This window comes from Oryx dammah, unplaced genomic scaffold, assembly GCF_014754425.2.
Source record: "Oryx dammah isolate SB20612 unplaced genomic scaffold, SCBI_Odam_1.1 HiC_scaffold_29, whole genome shotgun sequence".
NCBI classification, from domain to species: Eukaryota; Metazoa; Chordata; class Mammalia; order Artiodactyla; family Bovidae; genus Oryx; species Oryx dammah.
The window spans coordinates 57,483,499-57,499,623 of record NW_024070213.1 but is presented as its reverse complement, the minus strand read 5'-3'; the positions used below and the strand labels follow the sequence as shown (position 1 = coordinate 57,499,623).

The 16,125-nt window shown below is 39.5% G+C and overlaps 1 protein-coding gene across 4 annotated transcripts in view; it reads left to right on the top strand.

Annotated features, from left to right (window-relative positions):
- The window catches only part of CFAP54 (cilia and flagella associated protein 54), a 315,472-nt gene that overhangs the window by 121,751 nt on the left and 177,596 nt on the right, over positions 1–16,125 (top strand). For all 4 annotated transcript variants that reach the window (XR_005719649.1, XM_040232778.1, XM_040232776.1 and 1 more), the window contains 4 exons: positions 3,829–4,059; positions 6,706–6,848; positions 8,731–8,912; positions 10,470–10,697. Coding sequence is in view for 3 of the 4 variants with exons in the window: in XM_040232778.1 (XP_040088712.1) it covers positions 3,829–4,059; positions 6,706–6,848; positions 8,731–8,912; positions 10,470–10,697 (784 nt within the window). In the remaining variant the exon portion in view is untranslated. The remainder of the gene's footprint in view (positions 1–3,828; positions 4,060–6,705; positions 6,849–8,730; positions 8,913–10,469; positions 10,698–16,125) is intronic.

Here is a 16,125-nt window from a genome sequence, read left to right as displayed (position 1 = left end):
TATCCAATTGAATAACTCTTTTAATTGAGTAGTCTATTCTTTCATTTTTGTCATTTCGCAAGTTGTCATATGTATCAAAGTTAGGAAATTGTCTTTGATTTCCTGTTTTCTAAAAATTTTCTTCTGAATTGTGTTCAGTTTTGCTGAATATTTCTCCACTGAGATTTTTTTTTCTCTTTTAATCTGTGCAGTCAAATTACATTAATTTGTAAATGTTAAACTATGTGCAGTGTCTTTGTCTCATACCTTTGACTCCAATGGGGTGTCTTCCGAAACCAACCACTTCTCAGGGAGTTGGGACAAGAGAGTGGAGTAGAAGGACCTTGGGCTCACCCCCTCACTTGAGCACCCCAAAATTGCAACTGCAGAACGACCATCAATAAAGAAAACTGGAAACTGCCCCCAAAGATATCCTATATCCAAAGATACAAAACCAACCAATTCTCTGACTCCAACTGAGAGAACTGAGAGACCCCCATACACCCTTCACCTAGTTTTCTCCTAGTGGTAACACCTTGTAGAACTATAGCATAAAAATTCAACTCAGTTCTATCTACCTGGAAACAGCCTTAGTCCCACAAGTTAAAGGACCCTGCCCCACTTGTGGTGCCAGCCACAAATAGGATGGCCAGGCTACACACATTGCTGTTGAGTCTATTTCAACTAGGGGGTTCCTATAACTCCTCTTCCCCTCATTCAGGTCAGTAATTTGCTAGAATGGCTCACAGAATTCAGGAAAATATTTTACTTATGTTTACTGGTTTATAATGGATACAGATGATCAGCCAGATGAAGGAGTTCGTAAGATGATGTCTGGAAGGGTCCTAAGCACAGGAGCTTTTGTCTCTACGGAGTTGTGATGTGTTACTCTCCCAGCACGTAGATGTATTGACCAACCTGGAAGCCCTCTGAACTTCATTGTTAATAGGTTTTTTAAAAAACCTAGTCTGCAGTTACTCTCTCCAGAGACTGGGGGTTGAGACTGAAAGTTCCACTTACTCATCATGTGTTTGATTTTTCTGGTAACCAACCTCTATCCTGAGGCTCTCTAACAGCCCAACCCTGAGTTACTTTACTAGACTCAGTTGTATTCCAAAGGAGTTCATCATGAATAATAGGAGACTCCTGTCACTCAGGAAACTCCCAAGTTTTAGGAGCTCTATACCTGAAATAAAAGACAAAGACCAAATATATATTTTATTATAGCTTTCTAGGTCTGCCAACATACATTCATTTTTTTACCTACTGATTCAACTTCTTTAAGATGAATAGCCAATTTGAGTCTGTGATTTTTTTTGAGTTCTTTTTGATGAATTCTATTTTTTAGGAAATTATCCATTTTACCAAATTTTCAAAGTTATTCATAAAGCATTATTATGTTTTCATGTTATCCTTTGAATCTCTGCTATATCTACAGTTACACACTGTGTTTCATTCCTAACTTCGTTAATTTTTGTATTCTCTCATATTTTTGTGATTTATCTTGCAAGAGGTTTGTCTATTTTTTCCCCTATTTTTTCAAAGAGCCAAATTTTGTATTTGTCAGTCCTCTTTATTGTGTTTATCTTCCTTTCCCTTAATTTTTGCTTTTATACTTATTACTTCCCAGTTCCTTTTTTAAAACAGCTTCACTGAGACTTAAGGCAAGAAAAAAATGACTTTTCCTTCTACCCTCCTAAGTTCTCCAGCTGGAGCTTGGTAAAATTAGACTAACAGAAGAGTGATGAACAAGAGGAAAAAATCAGGAGCTTATTAACATTTGCTTATGTATGGGAGAACTCAGTGATGAGTAACTCAAAGGGGTGGTTAGGATTTGGGCTTATAGGGCATCTTAAAAAGGACAATGAATTTACAGTAGAGTGACCGAGGGCAGCAAAACTGTGGTAGAAATATGAGAGAAAACTAATGGAGTAAGACTTACTTGGGCAGGTCCATGTAGGTGCTGTTTTTCCCTCTTCATGGCCCAGGAGAGGAGTTTTATGGCATTCTTCATATTTTTCAGAAGTTTCTATTTTCCCTCAGATAAGGGCATCTCCAGCAAGGTATCCTTCTGCATCTGTTGATTCTCATTTACCTCCAGCTCAAAATAATCCTAACGCGAAAGCAAGAGCTGTCTCCTTGCACCATCCCACCCTCTCTAGCAGGGAAGATGCCTCTCATTCAGTCACTTTCCTTGGTCTCTTGAGGTGACTTAACCATCTCACATGGAAAGATCCCCTGGAGAAGGAAATGGCACCCCACTCCAGTATTCTTGCCTGGAAAATCCCATGGATGGAGGAGCCTGCCGGGCTACAGTCCATGGGGTCACAAAGAGTCAGACAAGACTGAGTGACTTCACTTTCACAACCATCTCACACAGGAAAAAGATTGACTTTTATTTTGGAAATTATAGTTTTAATTTTTAAGGTTGAGGTATTTAAAACATTTCTGTTTGGAAATCATGTATCATTACCAAGACAACCAAGTGAAGTGAAGTGAAGTGAAAGTCGCTCAGTCGTGTCCAACTCTTTGTGACCCCATGGACTGTAGTCCATGGAATTCTCCAGGCCAGAATACTGGAGTGGGTAGCCTTTCTCTTCTCCAGGGAATCTTCCCAACCTAAGGATTGAACCCAGGTCTCCCATGTTGCAGACAGATTCTTTACCAGCTGAGGCTCAAGGAAAGCCCAAGAATACTGGAGTGGGTAGCCTATTCCTTCTCCAGCAGGTCTTCCTAACCCAGGAATCAAACTGGGGTCTCCAGTATTGTAGGCAGATTCTTTACCAACTGAGCTATCAGAGAAGCTAACCAAAGAACCAAACAACAGCAAAAAGCTCAAAAAACCTTGGATTAAAAGGAAGTCAGTCACAAATACAGAATAACTCCACACTGAATGATAATATCAACACTGCATGTCAAAAATAGTTTCCTTCCTTCCTTTATTCTCTAGAGTATCTGTCCTTCCAGTGCAGCAAGGTCTACCTTCCTTCCTTCCTTCCTTGTGTCCATCCATCCCTATTTCCCTTCCTTTATTTCTGTGTGTGTGTGTTGACTCAGATTCATACTTGTTATCTATTAAAGTGAACAAAATTCTTTAACTTACAAATTGAGATCTTTTCCCCCCTTTTCAGTATAAATCAGGTAGAATGAGGCAGCAACATCTTTAACTGTTTTTAAAAAAGATTAAGTATTTTGAAGAAATAAAGTCATGCCATCTAAACAATTATGTAACTATGAAATTAGATGGGCTGCTTTGAGATTTTTATAGAAATAATTTGAAACAAATTGAATATGTGTTGTCCTTAAAATCTGAACTATTAGCCCAAACTTGAGATATTAGTGTCTTTCAGAGCACATTGGGTATGGATGTATGAAGTTATTGCATGTAGAGTTGACTGATGTTTTATTTCCTCTGTAGTCTAGATAATAATAGGAAAAATTTGGCTCCATTGTTTTTCTTTTCCTTAAGGAAAAGAACAGAGAAATGATTTTCTTGTTTAATATCGAAGTTAGTTAATGAATGTGAACATTACCTTATAATTTGTTTGTCTAATCTCAGTGGCCTTTTGGTGACAGAAAAGAAAAGCTGTTTGGTTTGGGCCTAGGACACAGACAGCAGAGAGAATTGAAGGCCATTTGTAGTGTCCTTGTCCTCAGTGTTTACCCTCATGCCTTCTTTATTGTCCTGGTTCACATTTTTAGCACTAAGGAAATGACAAATAAGCCAGAAACATTTGCATAAGGACAGTCAAGTGATTTCATGCTGTATTTTGTACAAACAGGAATCATTCTTTGTTATAAAATGTCTAAAAGTTCTTATAATTGCAAAACTTTCTTTTCCCTTTACAGAAATAAGAGAGCTGATGTTCGAAAAGTAGCACATCGATTCCTGGTGGAAAACTTGAGTCCTTTAATATTAAGTTATGTTAAAAAGAAGAGGTTCCATCAAATATTTCTTGAGGAGATGCCCTGGAAAGCTCAGATGAACCTGTATCTGGCAAGTGCACACTTCAACCTGCTTTTAACAAAGCTAGGGGAACGTACAAAGATAAAATTTGGCTCTTCACCAATAATGGTCAGGTATAGTATATTATCAATGAATACTGTTTTAGTCTCAAAAACATGGATAGTATTTGTATGTTCAGGGCTCCAATGCTGATGATAACTTAAAGAGGTTCACGGAGTGCTTTGATCTTTACTGATCTTTGGTATATTTAAAAATTTCTTATCTCAGAATCTTTCCTAAACAAGTGCTGGATATAAGTACTTATGAAGTACTAATTTGCATAGATTTGAATATGTTATTCAATATAGCTTTCAGGGAAAGGAGAAAGTGAATTTTCCAAGAGAAGTTTAATATTTATTGTATCTCTCCATGCTCAGTCTATCAGTTGTGTCTGATTCTTTGATACCCTATGGACTATAGCCTGTCAGGCTCCTCTGTCCATGGAGTTTTCCAGGCAAGAATACCGGAGTGAGTTGACATTTACTTATCCAGGAGATCTTCCCAACCCATGGATCGAACCTGCATCTTTGGCACTGCAGGCAGATGCTTTTACCGCTGAGCCACCAAGGATCCCCTTAACTGTATAGTAATCAAAATATTAGTAGGCCTTAGGCAAATCTCTGCTTCATTAGAGGTATATTTTAAGCCTCCATAAACACAGGTCATACTTTCTTATATAATTTACACTTTCTATCATTAATTCAAAAGATATTTTCCAGTTCTTGTTTATTTTTGGTTAACGTGTTAGAGGAGATAAAATGGGAGGTAAAAATATAAGATAAATACATAATACAGAATACCATGTAACCAGAGTAACTTTATGTAACCAGAGTTTTTCATTTAAAAAAATTACTCGTTGAAGGAATTTCCTGAAGTCGGGTTATTAGTACTGCATGAGTTCACTGCACAGGGCACAGGTTTGATCCTGGTCGGAAAACTAAGATCCAACAAACTGCATGTGGTGGTGGTTTAGTGGCTAAGTTGCGTCTGACTCTTTGTGACTCCATGGACTATAGCCCACCAGGCTCCTCTGTCCATGGCAAGAATACTGAAGTGGGCACAGAATATTGGAGTGGGTTGCCATTTCCTTCTCCAGGGGATCTTCCCAATCTAAGGATTGAACCTGGGTCTCCTGCTTGACAGGCAGATTCTTTACCACTGAGCTACCTGGGAAGTCCAGCGCAGCCAAAACCAAAACAAAACCCGCATTGAGCACTTATTAGAAACAAGGTACTGTGGTAGGCGTGAGGTGCATTCTGAGATGAACAGGATCTACAAGTTGGAATCTGGTAGAATGGCTCATAAATGTTCACAAATAATAGTCAGTAAAGGTAAAAGGTGAAGTGCACATAAAGTCTTTGTACGTGGGAAGGAGGCTTTCTACTGGCTGAAACTACCAGAAGAGGTTTCACGGGAGAAGCTACTTGGCCTGGGTCCTGATGGACAGGCAAGATTTAAAAATGTGCAGGTAGGGAAACAAGCTTTCCAGAAAGATGGAAGAACCAGTAACAGCCCAGGTAGGAAACTCAGGACAGGAGCCCCTTGTGGTTTCACCAGAGTCTAGGGCATCTGAAAAGGAGTGGTCAGAAATGATCAGAAGAGAAGGCCGGTACCAGAACATGGACAGTCTTAACTGTCTATAAATCTGAATTTTAATTTGTATACCGTGGGAGATTATTAAGGTTTTTTTTTTAAACAGGGCTATGATAAGACATTTTTCTGATAGCAAAATACTGGATGGATAGGAGGAAGGAGAGGCTGATGATAGGGATATGAATTAAGAGGGTATTTATTTCAGTAATCCAGCTATAAAATATGCAGTTTGAAATCTACAAGGAACTTGAACTTAGTTTCTGTTTCTCCAGAATTTTGGTTAAAATAAAATTCTGGTCTATGTGGACTAGACCAAGTTAGCATTTAGGAAGTACTTAGATTTCTTGGGAGAAGGCAATGGCACCCCATTCCAGTACTCTTGCCTGGAAAATCCCATGGACAGAGGAGCCTAGTAGGCTGCAGTCCATGGGGTCACTAAGAGTCGGATACGACTTCACTTTCACTTTCACTTTTCACTTTCATGCATTGGAGAAGGAAGTGGCAACCTACTCCAGTGTTCTTGCCTGGAGAATCCCAGGGATGGGGGAGCCTGGTGGGCTGCCGTCTATGGGGTCACACAGAGTCGGACACGACTGAAGTGACTTAGCAGTAGCAGTAGATTTCTTGACAGAGAAAACTTTCAGCAAAGTGACCCATTTTTGAGGCTCTGAAAGGGAAAACAGTTCAGATCAGATGGGGTTCCTTGCTATCCTCTGGTCACAGAGAACTCTTCTTCTCTGAGTGTCCAATCACACATGACCATTCATGCATCATTACTTGGCAGCATGATAGTTAAACAATGACTGAAAGGCTCAGACGGTAAAGAATCTGCCTGCAATGTGGGAGACACAATGTTCAATCCCTGGGTTGGGAAGATCCTCTGGAAAAGGAAATGGCAACCCATGCTAGTATTCTTGTCTGGAGAGTTCCATGGACAGAGGAGCCTGGTGGAATACAGTCCATGGGGTCACAAAGAGTTGGACACAACTCAGTGACTTTCACTCACTCAAATTTGTATCAGGGTAACTTAGTGCTAAATCCAATTTCATTAAAACATTTATTTATTTATTTATTTAGTATTTGACAGAATTCAATTTTGCTTCTAATGAGTTTTTTTCCCTTTGCAGTTTCCGATCATGTGACCCTAATATGTTCTCACTGTATAATTCAGGAACAGTATTACCAACAGGAAAAATGACTCTAGAAAACTATAAAGTGATACTTGATTTCCTTCTTACAGCTAAAAAAAGAAAGGCTCACTTACCATCAGGTAAAATAAATATGTTATATACTATCAAATTGTCTTTAGATATTTTTATTCACAAATGGAACACACAGATACACAAACACATGTTCCCTGACATGCACCCCAACAGACACTGAGTTGCGTGGATCATTTCCCAGTGACTTAGGAATTTTGTTGAGTTGTGGTATTTTGTAGAAGATCCTTATTTGTTCTATATTTTTAACTTACTGCATTTTTAGAATATCATCACATATGTTTGGAAATATTTATATGAATTTTCCCCTACCCCAATTTGCCCGTTCAACAAATATAATGTTCTTTAAAAAATATTCATAGCCTTCAGTGGCCAAAGTAAGTGAAAACTTGCTCTCAGGTGATGAAGGCTTGGATGAGGCAAAGTTGGTGAAGATGGAGAAACACAAACAGACCAAGAATGCCTTTTGGAGGCAGAACCTATGGGATCCACTCAGAACCTGTACTGAGTATCGATGATATACCATGCCTGGTTCTAGGCCCTTTGTGTATTCACTCATTGGGTCATTCAACAGATGTTAGCTTTGCCTGCTCTCACATGTTCAATCCCTGGGTGGGGAAGATCCCCTGGAGGAGGAAATGGCAACCCACTCCAGTATCTATGCCTGGAGAATCCCATGGACAGAGGAGCCTAGTGTACTACAGTTCATGGGGTCGCAAAGAATCAGACATGACTGAAGTGACTGAGCATGCAAGCAAGTTTCAGGAAAAACTCCACAAACATACTGCTGCAAGCAGGCATGACAGCATCATTTAGCTGCTTTCTAGTTGCACTCGGAATCTTGCCTTAGGATCTTCAGTCAGCACCTTCCATGAAAGTTTACTCCAAGATGAATGAGATAATATTCTAATGGCAGGACCAGCCAATACCGTCTTCTGGTCAGGTGTCAAGGGGCTCCCAAGAGGTGGAGAGATGTATGTGAGCAGGGCTCTCTGTTTGGGTGTTGCACTGATGACACTATTCCTGAGTAATCACCTACCTTGAATACCACTCATTTCATGAGCAAACATTTATCTCCGATATCTTTATGTTATTGCCAACCCTCTTATATAGACTTTTTTTTAAATGACACTTTAAATGCTGTATGGCTTATTGCTGGGCAAGCTATTTCATATGCAGGTTAACTTTCCCAGGAGTTTTGATTCATATTTGAGGTACTTGACATGCTTTTTAATTTATTCTGGGGTACAGTTTTACTGGTACCTGCATGTCATTCTATGACTGTTAAAGTATTTAAAAGTAAATTCCCTAGACATAGAAAGAGTCCAAGTTTTCATATGTAGACTACTATAGATATATATATCTTCTTGAGTTTTCTAGCTCCCTAAGACCTCCTATGAAATTTACAATAGATTCTGCAATTGAGACTTAGCGTTTAATGCAGAGTTCTAATGAGAGAATGTTTGTGGCAGAAGTCCTCCATGGTTTTTATAGCACAGCAACTGGAGGATGAGTGATCGGGGCTGCTGCACTCCCTAACTGCAGGGCATCCTCCTCATCTTCCAGTTTATGTGTCCAGGGAATAGCCTGTTTGGAGGGAAGTTAAGAAAGAGTGGGATCCTGTCATTCTTCTCCCCTGAAACATGACTTTCCTGCCTCTGCATCATTCCTTTGGCCAATCACCTTTGCCTGAAATATTCTCCATACTCTTCCCCAACAGCTAAATCATGATTCACCCTTAAGAGCTAATCTAAGCACCTCCTTTTCTGGAAACTTTCCCTGGTTCATCGCATCCATAACAATTCTCTGCTTTCTCCAAACTAATGTAGCAGTTGTTATCTGAATTATTCACTTGATGCTAGCTACCTATTGTGTTTTCTGAAGCTTAACTCTCTACTGTCAATAACTTTATACTTTATTCTTATACTGTAGATGCTGAAGAATTTTTGGCATTTCTTAATTCCAAAATGAGTGGTGAAAATGTTTCTAAGACCCAAACAGTTTATGAATCAGACTCTCAGTCGGGACTTAGCAGTAAAGAAAAGGATCGATCTGCAAATGTGGCTCTCTTGGATCATTTTATGAAAATCTTTTTATATTGCAGGAGAGCAATGGTAAGTTGGTCCTTCTTCTTTGTTAATGTAGTAGACATGAATCTCAGCCCATGAATTTGGGCATGTGTGATATATTTATTTCCTTATTATTCATAATTTTGATTTCAACAGTGAGACTAAACTTGCTGGATTTTGTGTCAATCATCTGTGAGGCTTGCCACGGTACTGAGGTCTCAGTAGTAGAGTGGTAGAGTTGTGAGGGAGATGGTGAACCCCTTTTGTCATTAGTCATCCAATCATCCAGAACTGAGGTGCCCTTTGTCCTTGTCAACAAAGTCTCCTTGAATATTCAGACACCCCTCTGCTGCTTTCTAGCCACACTTGGGACATGGGCTTCTCCAGTGAGACCAGGGGTTCCTCTTTAGACTCTTGCTCCCTCCTGGGCATCACATGCTCCTTTCTCTCTTCTAGGAAAGGGGAAGATCTTTCTAGGCATGGGAAAGCCCTAACCCTCCCCCCTGACCTGCTTCTACAGGCTATTTGTGTCTTCTCTCAACTGTGTTTCTTTTTTTTTTCTTCTTACATGTTATCTGATAGATTATTAAACTCAGAACAGGAATTAACTACAAAGAAATTAATTTCCTTTTTCTCATAGCAAGAAGCAGAGGTACATCAAACTTCTCAAGAGTTTAGAAGAAATCTATCCTTTCTGGACAAGAAAGAAAGACTTAAGTTCCCATATTTCTTCATGGAGTAGAGAGAGACTTTCTAAAACATGTAAAGTCATCTCACATCATCTCCCATGGCCATTAACAATGCATCCCATCCTCCTTTCTAGCAGCTTCAGGGCCTGGAGGGTCTGGGTCCTGCTTACCTCTCGGAACTCAGTTCCTCTTTCCCTGGTGCAGTCTACTTTCCCCTCTGTGGTTCTGAAAGCACTAAGCGTGCTTTAGACCCTCCCTCTTCAGTCCTCAGGTTCACCATCCATACTTTGCACCTCCTGTTCCCTCAGCCCCAAATGCCCTTCTCTTCCCGATAACCCTGCCCTTTCCTTCACATGACTTGTTCAACTCAGCATTCTGGGCTCTGCTCATATGTCACCTCCTTAGAGAGGACTTCTTTCCTGACCACCCTGTCCTCTCACCCTTACCAGGGTGAGTAGTTTCTACTTTAATGTCCTTTATAACACTTATCATTCCCTGAAATTGTACTTTGATATGTCTGCTTAATAGTGTCGGATCTTCCTAATCAAAAGCAGCACAAGGTCAGGCCCAGTTTCCCTTGCTCACTGAGACATTCCCAGCACTTAGAACAATGGTCATGTTGGAGTCCTAGCTCATCATTTGGTAGAGTCATAACCCAGGGTAAGTCAGCTCCATGCCTCCATTTCCTCATCTGTAAAATGAGAATACTACTACTGCATACTTACTTCATAGGAGTTGTTATATAGAATGTTCTATTAGAATATAAATGTCTTACCACGGTGTCTAGCACTGTAAGTAGCAGATAACAAATGGTGCTAGTTACTTTTATTACTGCCTTAGAATATTAGCAGAAAGGTGAAGTCACTCAGAGATCTGTAACTTTGGCATCTTTTCAATGTTGCGCTTGTCTTAGGTTCTTGCTCATCGTGGTGGCTATTGGACTCTGCTTCAGAATTGCTGTCGGGCCCTTTGGAACTTTACTCAGGAGCTACAGATACTGCATAAACAAGCAGTGGATCTGTATAAGACATTTCCTATTAGCCAGGATAATTTCCTCTGTATCTCTGTTTTACCATTCTATTTGGGAGCAGAATTTCTTATTGACATGTTAATAGAACTACAGAATACTGATTCTATTAAGGTAAGAGTATTTGGGCAATTCTTTTTATTGTAGTTGATTAACAATTTTTTTGTGTATCATACAGCTTGGGATAAGTAGAAATTTTGTATTTTGCTTGAGGTGTTTTTTGGTTTGTCTTAATTTTATTTGCTTTGTTATTTGGTTCACAGTATATAATGTACACTGATGTTAATTACAAATATCTGCCGGAAAATCAGTTTCTTAAATGGAAAACAAAGTAGCATTTATTGAGCTCCAGCTTCTACAGAAACTAACCAAAATACATTTAATCTTCATGGTAATCAATTGACAGAGAAAAAACAGACCCTAAAACAGATCATGTAGCTTGTTGCTTGATACTTGTTTTAGTCCCTGTTCTGTTTCTCTAGATGTAGAATTTGCAGCCATTTCAAATCTACCACACTGTGGTTTAAAGCATGAAAATAAAATTGAAAAAAAAAGCAAACCTCATATAACTTAAACACATTAAAAATAAGTAAACACATAAATATTTTGAATCATGGGGTTTATAACATTTTTCAGATGTAAAATATATGATAATGATAGTACAAAAGACTGGGAGGGCAAATAAAATGAAACTGAATAAGTTTTTAAACTTTATGTAAATATAAAGTGATACAGTATTAACTTTAAGTGGAATGTGATAAGTTAAGTATGCATTTAATAATCTCCCAAGTAACTACAAAATAAAGTGATATAGCTAAAAGGCCAAATGAAAGCTAAAACTAAAATGGAAAACTAAATAATAGTCAGTTAACAAAAGAAAGCAGGGAAAGAGGAACACAAACACATGGAACAAAGAGAAAATAACAAATAACCTAATCCAATTATATCAATAACTATATTAAATATAAATAGACTAAATACCACAGTTAAAAGGCAGAGATTGTCTGGATTGAAAAAAGAGAGATGTGTACTTGTCCATAAGAGAAGTACTCTAGATATGAAGAAACAGATAGATTGAAAATAAAACAATCTATTGAAAATAAAACAATAATTGGAAGAATTATACTACAAAAATAGTTAGCATAGAAAGGTTGATGAGGCTATGTTAATATTAGATAAAATGATCTTCAAGTCAAAAAGTATTTTGAAAGATAAAGAGAGACATTTCATAATGAGAAGAAGCTCAATTAATCAGAAAGACATACTAATCATAAATGTGTATACACCAAATAACAGAGATTCAGAATATACTTTGGACACCAAAAGCTTGAAGAACTTTCTGCTTGGTGGACACATTGATGTACCAAGCAGATCTCAGGCCCTGAGTCCAAAAGGAAAGGTCACAGAAGTGCCTTATCTTAGACCCATCCAGACCTGGTCCATTGTGCATTTGGCTATTTTTGGGTTGTATCCCTTATTAGAAAACTGTGTCAATGAGTTCTGAGTCAATCTAGGAAATTACGGAACCTGAGTTTACAACTGGTCAGTCAGAAGTTCAGGTGCCGCAGGACCTGTGACTGGCATCCCCAGTGAGCACTGACCCTTAAGCCTGTGGAGTCTGACCTTAACTGTGGGGTAGTTAGTGTCAGCACTGATGTGCAGTACATTGAGGGAGGTTGGAAACAAAGCACATAATGCGTTCACGAAGATGGATCGTCAGTCAGTTAAGTTGCCCAGTCGTGTCCGACTCTTTGTGACCCAGTGAATCACAGCATGCCAGGCCCCCCTACCATCACCAACTCCCAGAGTTCATTCAAACTCATGTCCAATGAGTCGGTGATGCCATCCAGCCATCTCATCCTCTGTTGTCCCTTCTCCTCCTGCCCCCAATCCCTCCCAGCATCAGAATCTTTTCCAATGAGTCAACTCTTCGCACAAGGTGGCCAAAGTATTAGAGTTTCAGCTTCAGGATCATTCCTTCCAAAGAACACCCAGGACTTATCTCCTTTAGAATGGACTGGTTGGACCTCCTTGCAGTCTCAGGGACTCTCAAGAGTCTTCTCCAACACCACAGTTCAAAAGCATCAATTCTTCGGCGCTCAGCTTTCTTCACAGTCCAACTCTCACATCCATACATGACCACAGGAAAAACCTTAGCCTTGATTAGATGGACCTTTGTTGGCAAAGTAATGTCTCTGCTTTTCAATATGCCATCTAGGTTGGTCATAACTTTTCTTCCAAGGAGTAAACGTCTTTTAATTCATGGCTGCAGTCACCACCTGCTGTGATTTTGGAGCGCCCCCCAAAAAAGTCTGACACTGTTTCCACTGTTTCCTCATCTATTTCCCATGAAGTGATGGGACCAGATGCCATGATCTTCGTTTTCTGAATGGTGAGCTTTAAGCCAACTTTTTCACTCTCCACTTTCACTTTCATCGAGAGGCTTTTTAGTTCCTCTTCACTTTCTGCCATGAGGGTGGTGTCATCTGCATATCTGAGGTTATTGATATTTCTCCCAGCAATCTTGATTCCAGCTTGTGCTTCTTCCAGCCCAGAGTTTCTCATGATATACTCTGCATAGAGGTTAAATAAGTAGGGTGACAATATACAGCCTTGACGTTCTCCTTTTCCTATTTGGAACCAGTCTGTTGTTCCATGTCCAGTTTTAACTGTTGCTTCCTGACCTGCATACAGGTTTCTCAAGAGGCAGGTCAGGTGGTCTGGTATTCCCGTCTCTTTCAGAATTTTCCACAGTTTATTGTGATCCACACAAAGGCTTTGGCATAGTCAATAAAGCAGAAGTAGATGTTTTTCTGGAACTCTCTTGCTTTTTCCATGATCCAGAGGATGTTGGCAATTTGATCTCTGGTTCCTCTGCCTTTTCTAAAACCAGCTTGAACATCAGGAAGTTCATGGTTCACATATTGCTGAAGCCTGGCTTGGAGAATTATGAGCATTACTTTACTAGCATGTGAGATGAATGCAATTGTGTGGTAGTTTAAGCATTCTTTTGCATTGCCTTTCTTTGGGATTGGAATGAAAACTGACCTTTTCCAGTCCTGTGGCCACTGCTGAGTTTTCCAAATTTGCAGGCATATTGAGTGCAGTACTTTCACAGCATCATCTTCCAGGATTTGAAATAGCTCCACTGGAATTCCATCACCTGCACTAGCTTTGTTCGTAGTGATGCTTTCTAAGGCCCACTTGACTTCACATTCCAGGATGTCTGGCTCTAGGTAAGTGATCACACCATCGTGATTATCTTGGTCATGAAGCTCTTTTTTATATAGTTCTTCTGTGTATTCTTGCCACCTCTTCTTAATATCTTCTGCTTCTGTTAGGTCCATACAATTTCTGTCCTTTATCGAGCCCATCTTTGCATGAAATGTTCCCTTGGTATCTCTAATTTTCTTGAAGAGATCTCTAGTCTTTCACATTCTGTTGTTTTCCTCTATTTCTTTGCATTGATCACTGAGGAAGGCTTTCTTATCTCTCCTTGCTATTCTTTGGAACTCTGCATTCAGATGCTTATAGCTTTCCTTTTCTCCTTTGCTTTTCACTTCTCTTCTTTTCACAGCTATTTGTAAGGCCTCCTCAGACAGCCATTTTGCTTTTTTGCATTTCTTTTCCATGGGGATGGTCTTGATCCCTGTCTCCTATACAATGTCATGAACCTTCGTCCGTAGTTCATCAGGTACTCTGTCTATCAGATCTAGTCCCTTAAATCTATTTCTCACTTCCGCTGTATAATCATAAGGTATTTGATTTAGGTCATACCTGAATGGTCTAGTGGTTTCCCTACTTTCTTCAATTTAAGTCTGAATTGGCAATAAGGAGTTTATGGTCTGAGCCACAGTCGGCTCCTGGTCTTTGTATAGAGCTTCTCCATCTTTGGCTACAAAGAATATAATCAGTCTGATTTTAGTGTTGACCATTTGGTGATGTCCATGTGTAGAGTCTTTGCTTGTGTTATTGGAAGAGGGTGTTTGCTATGACCAGTGCATTTTCTTGGCAAAACTCTGTTAGTCTTTACCCTGCTTCATTCCGTAGTCCAAGGCCAAATTTGCCTATTACTCCAGGTGTTTGTTGACTTCCTACTTTTGCATTCCAGTCCTCTATAATGAAAAGGACATCTTTTTTGGGTGTTAGTTCTAAAAGGTCTTGTAGGTCTTGATAGAACTGTTCAACTTCAGCTTCTTCAGCATTACTGGTTGGGGCATAGGATTAGATTACCATGATATTGAATGGTTTGCCTTGGAAATGAACAGAGATCATTCTGTTGTTTTTGAGATTGCATTGAAGTACTGCATTTGGGACTCTTTTGTTGACCATGATGGCTACTCCATTTCTTCTGAGGGATTCCTGCCTGCAGTAGTAGATATAATGGTCATCTGAGTTAAATTCACCCATTCCAGTCCATTTTAGTTCTCTGATTCCTAGAATGTTGGCGTTCACTCTTCCCATCTCCTGCTTGACCACTTTATTCATGGACCTGACATTTCAGGTTCCTATGCAATATTACTCTTTACAGCATCGGACCTTGCTTCTATCACCAGTCACATCCACAGCTGGGTATTGTTTTTGCTTTGGCTCCATCCCTTCATTCTTTCTGGAGTTATTTCTCCACTGATCTCCAGTAGCATATTGGGCACCTACCGACCCGGGGAGTTCCCCTTTCAGTATCCTATCATTTTGCCTTTTCATACTGTTTGTGGGATTCTCAAGGCAAGAATACTGAAGTGGCTTGTCATTCCCTTCTCCAGTGGACCACATTCTGTCAGACCTCTCCACTGTGACCCATCCGTCTTGGGTGGCCCCACATGGCATGGCTTAGTTTCATTGAGTTAGACAAGGCTGTGGTCCGTGTGATCAGATTGGCTAGTTTTGTGTGATTACGATTTCAGTGTGTCTGCCTTCTGATGCCCTCTCACAATACCTACCGTCTTACTTGGGTTTCTCTTACCTTGGACATGGGGTATCTCTTCATGGCTGCTGCAGCAAAGCACAGCCTCTGCTTTTTACCTTGGATAATGGGTATCTCCTAACAGCCACCCCTCCTGACCTTGGACGTGGAGTAACTCCTCTGGGCCCTCCTGCGCCCACGCAGCCGCCGCTCCTTGGACGTGGGGTTGCTCCTCTCTACAAGATGGATTGTATACAGAGTCAAAAAAGAAGTCATAATAAAATTTAAAAGACTTAAGTCTTAAAGAGTATGTTTACTCTTTATAATGTAAAAGCTATATTATAAACAGATTAATATAATGTAGGAAGAAAAATCTTCAAATATCTGGAAATTTAACAACACAATTCTAAATAACCCATGGGTCAAAGAAGAAAACATAAAAGAAATTTTAAAAATATTTCAACTGATGATAACATATCAAAATTTTGAGATGCAATAAGCCAATGCTTAGCAGGAAATTCATAGCTTCAAATGTTTAGTAAATAGGAACAAGATAAAATATCAACCATTTAAGTGTTCATCTATAGGAGCTAGAAAAAGAAGAGTAAATTAAACCCAAAGTAAGTAAAAAGAATGATG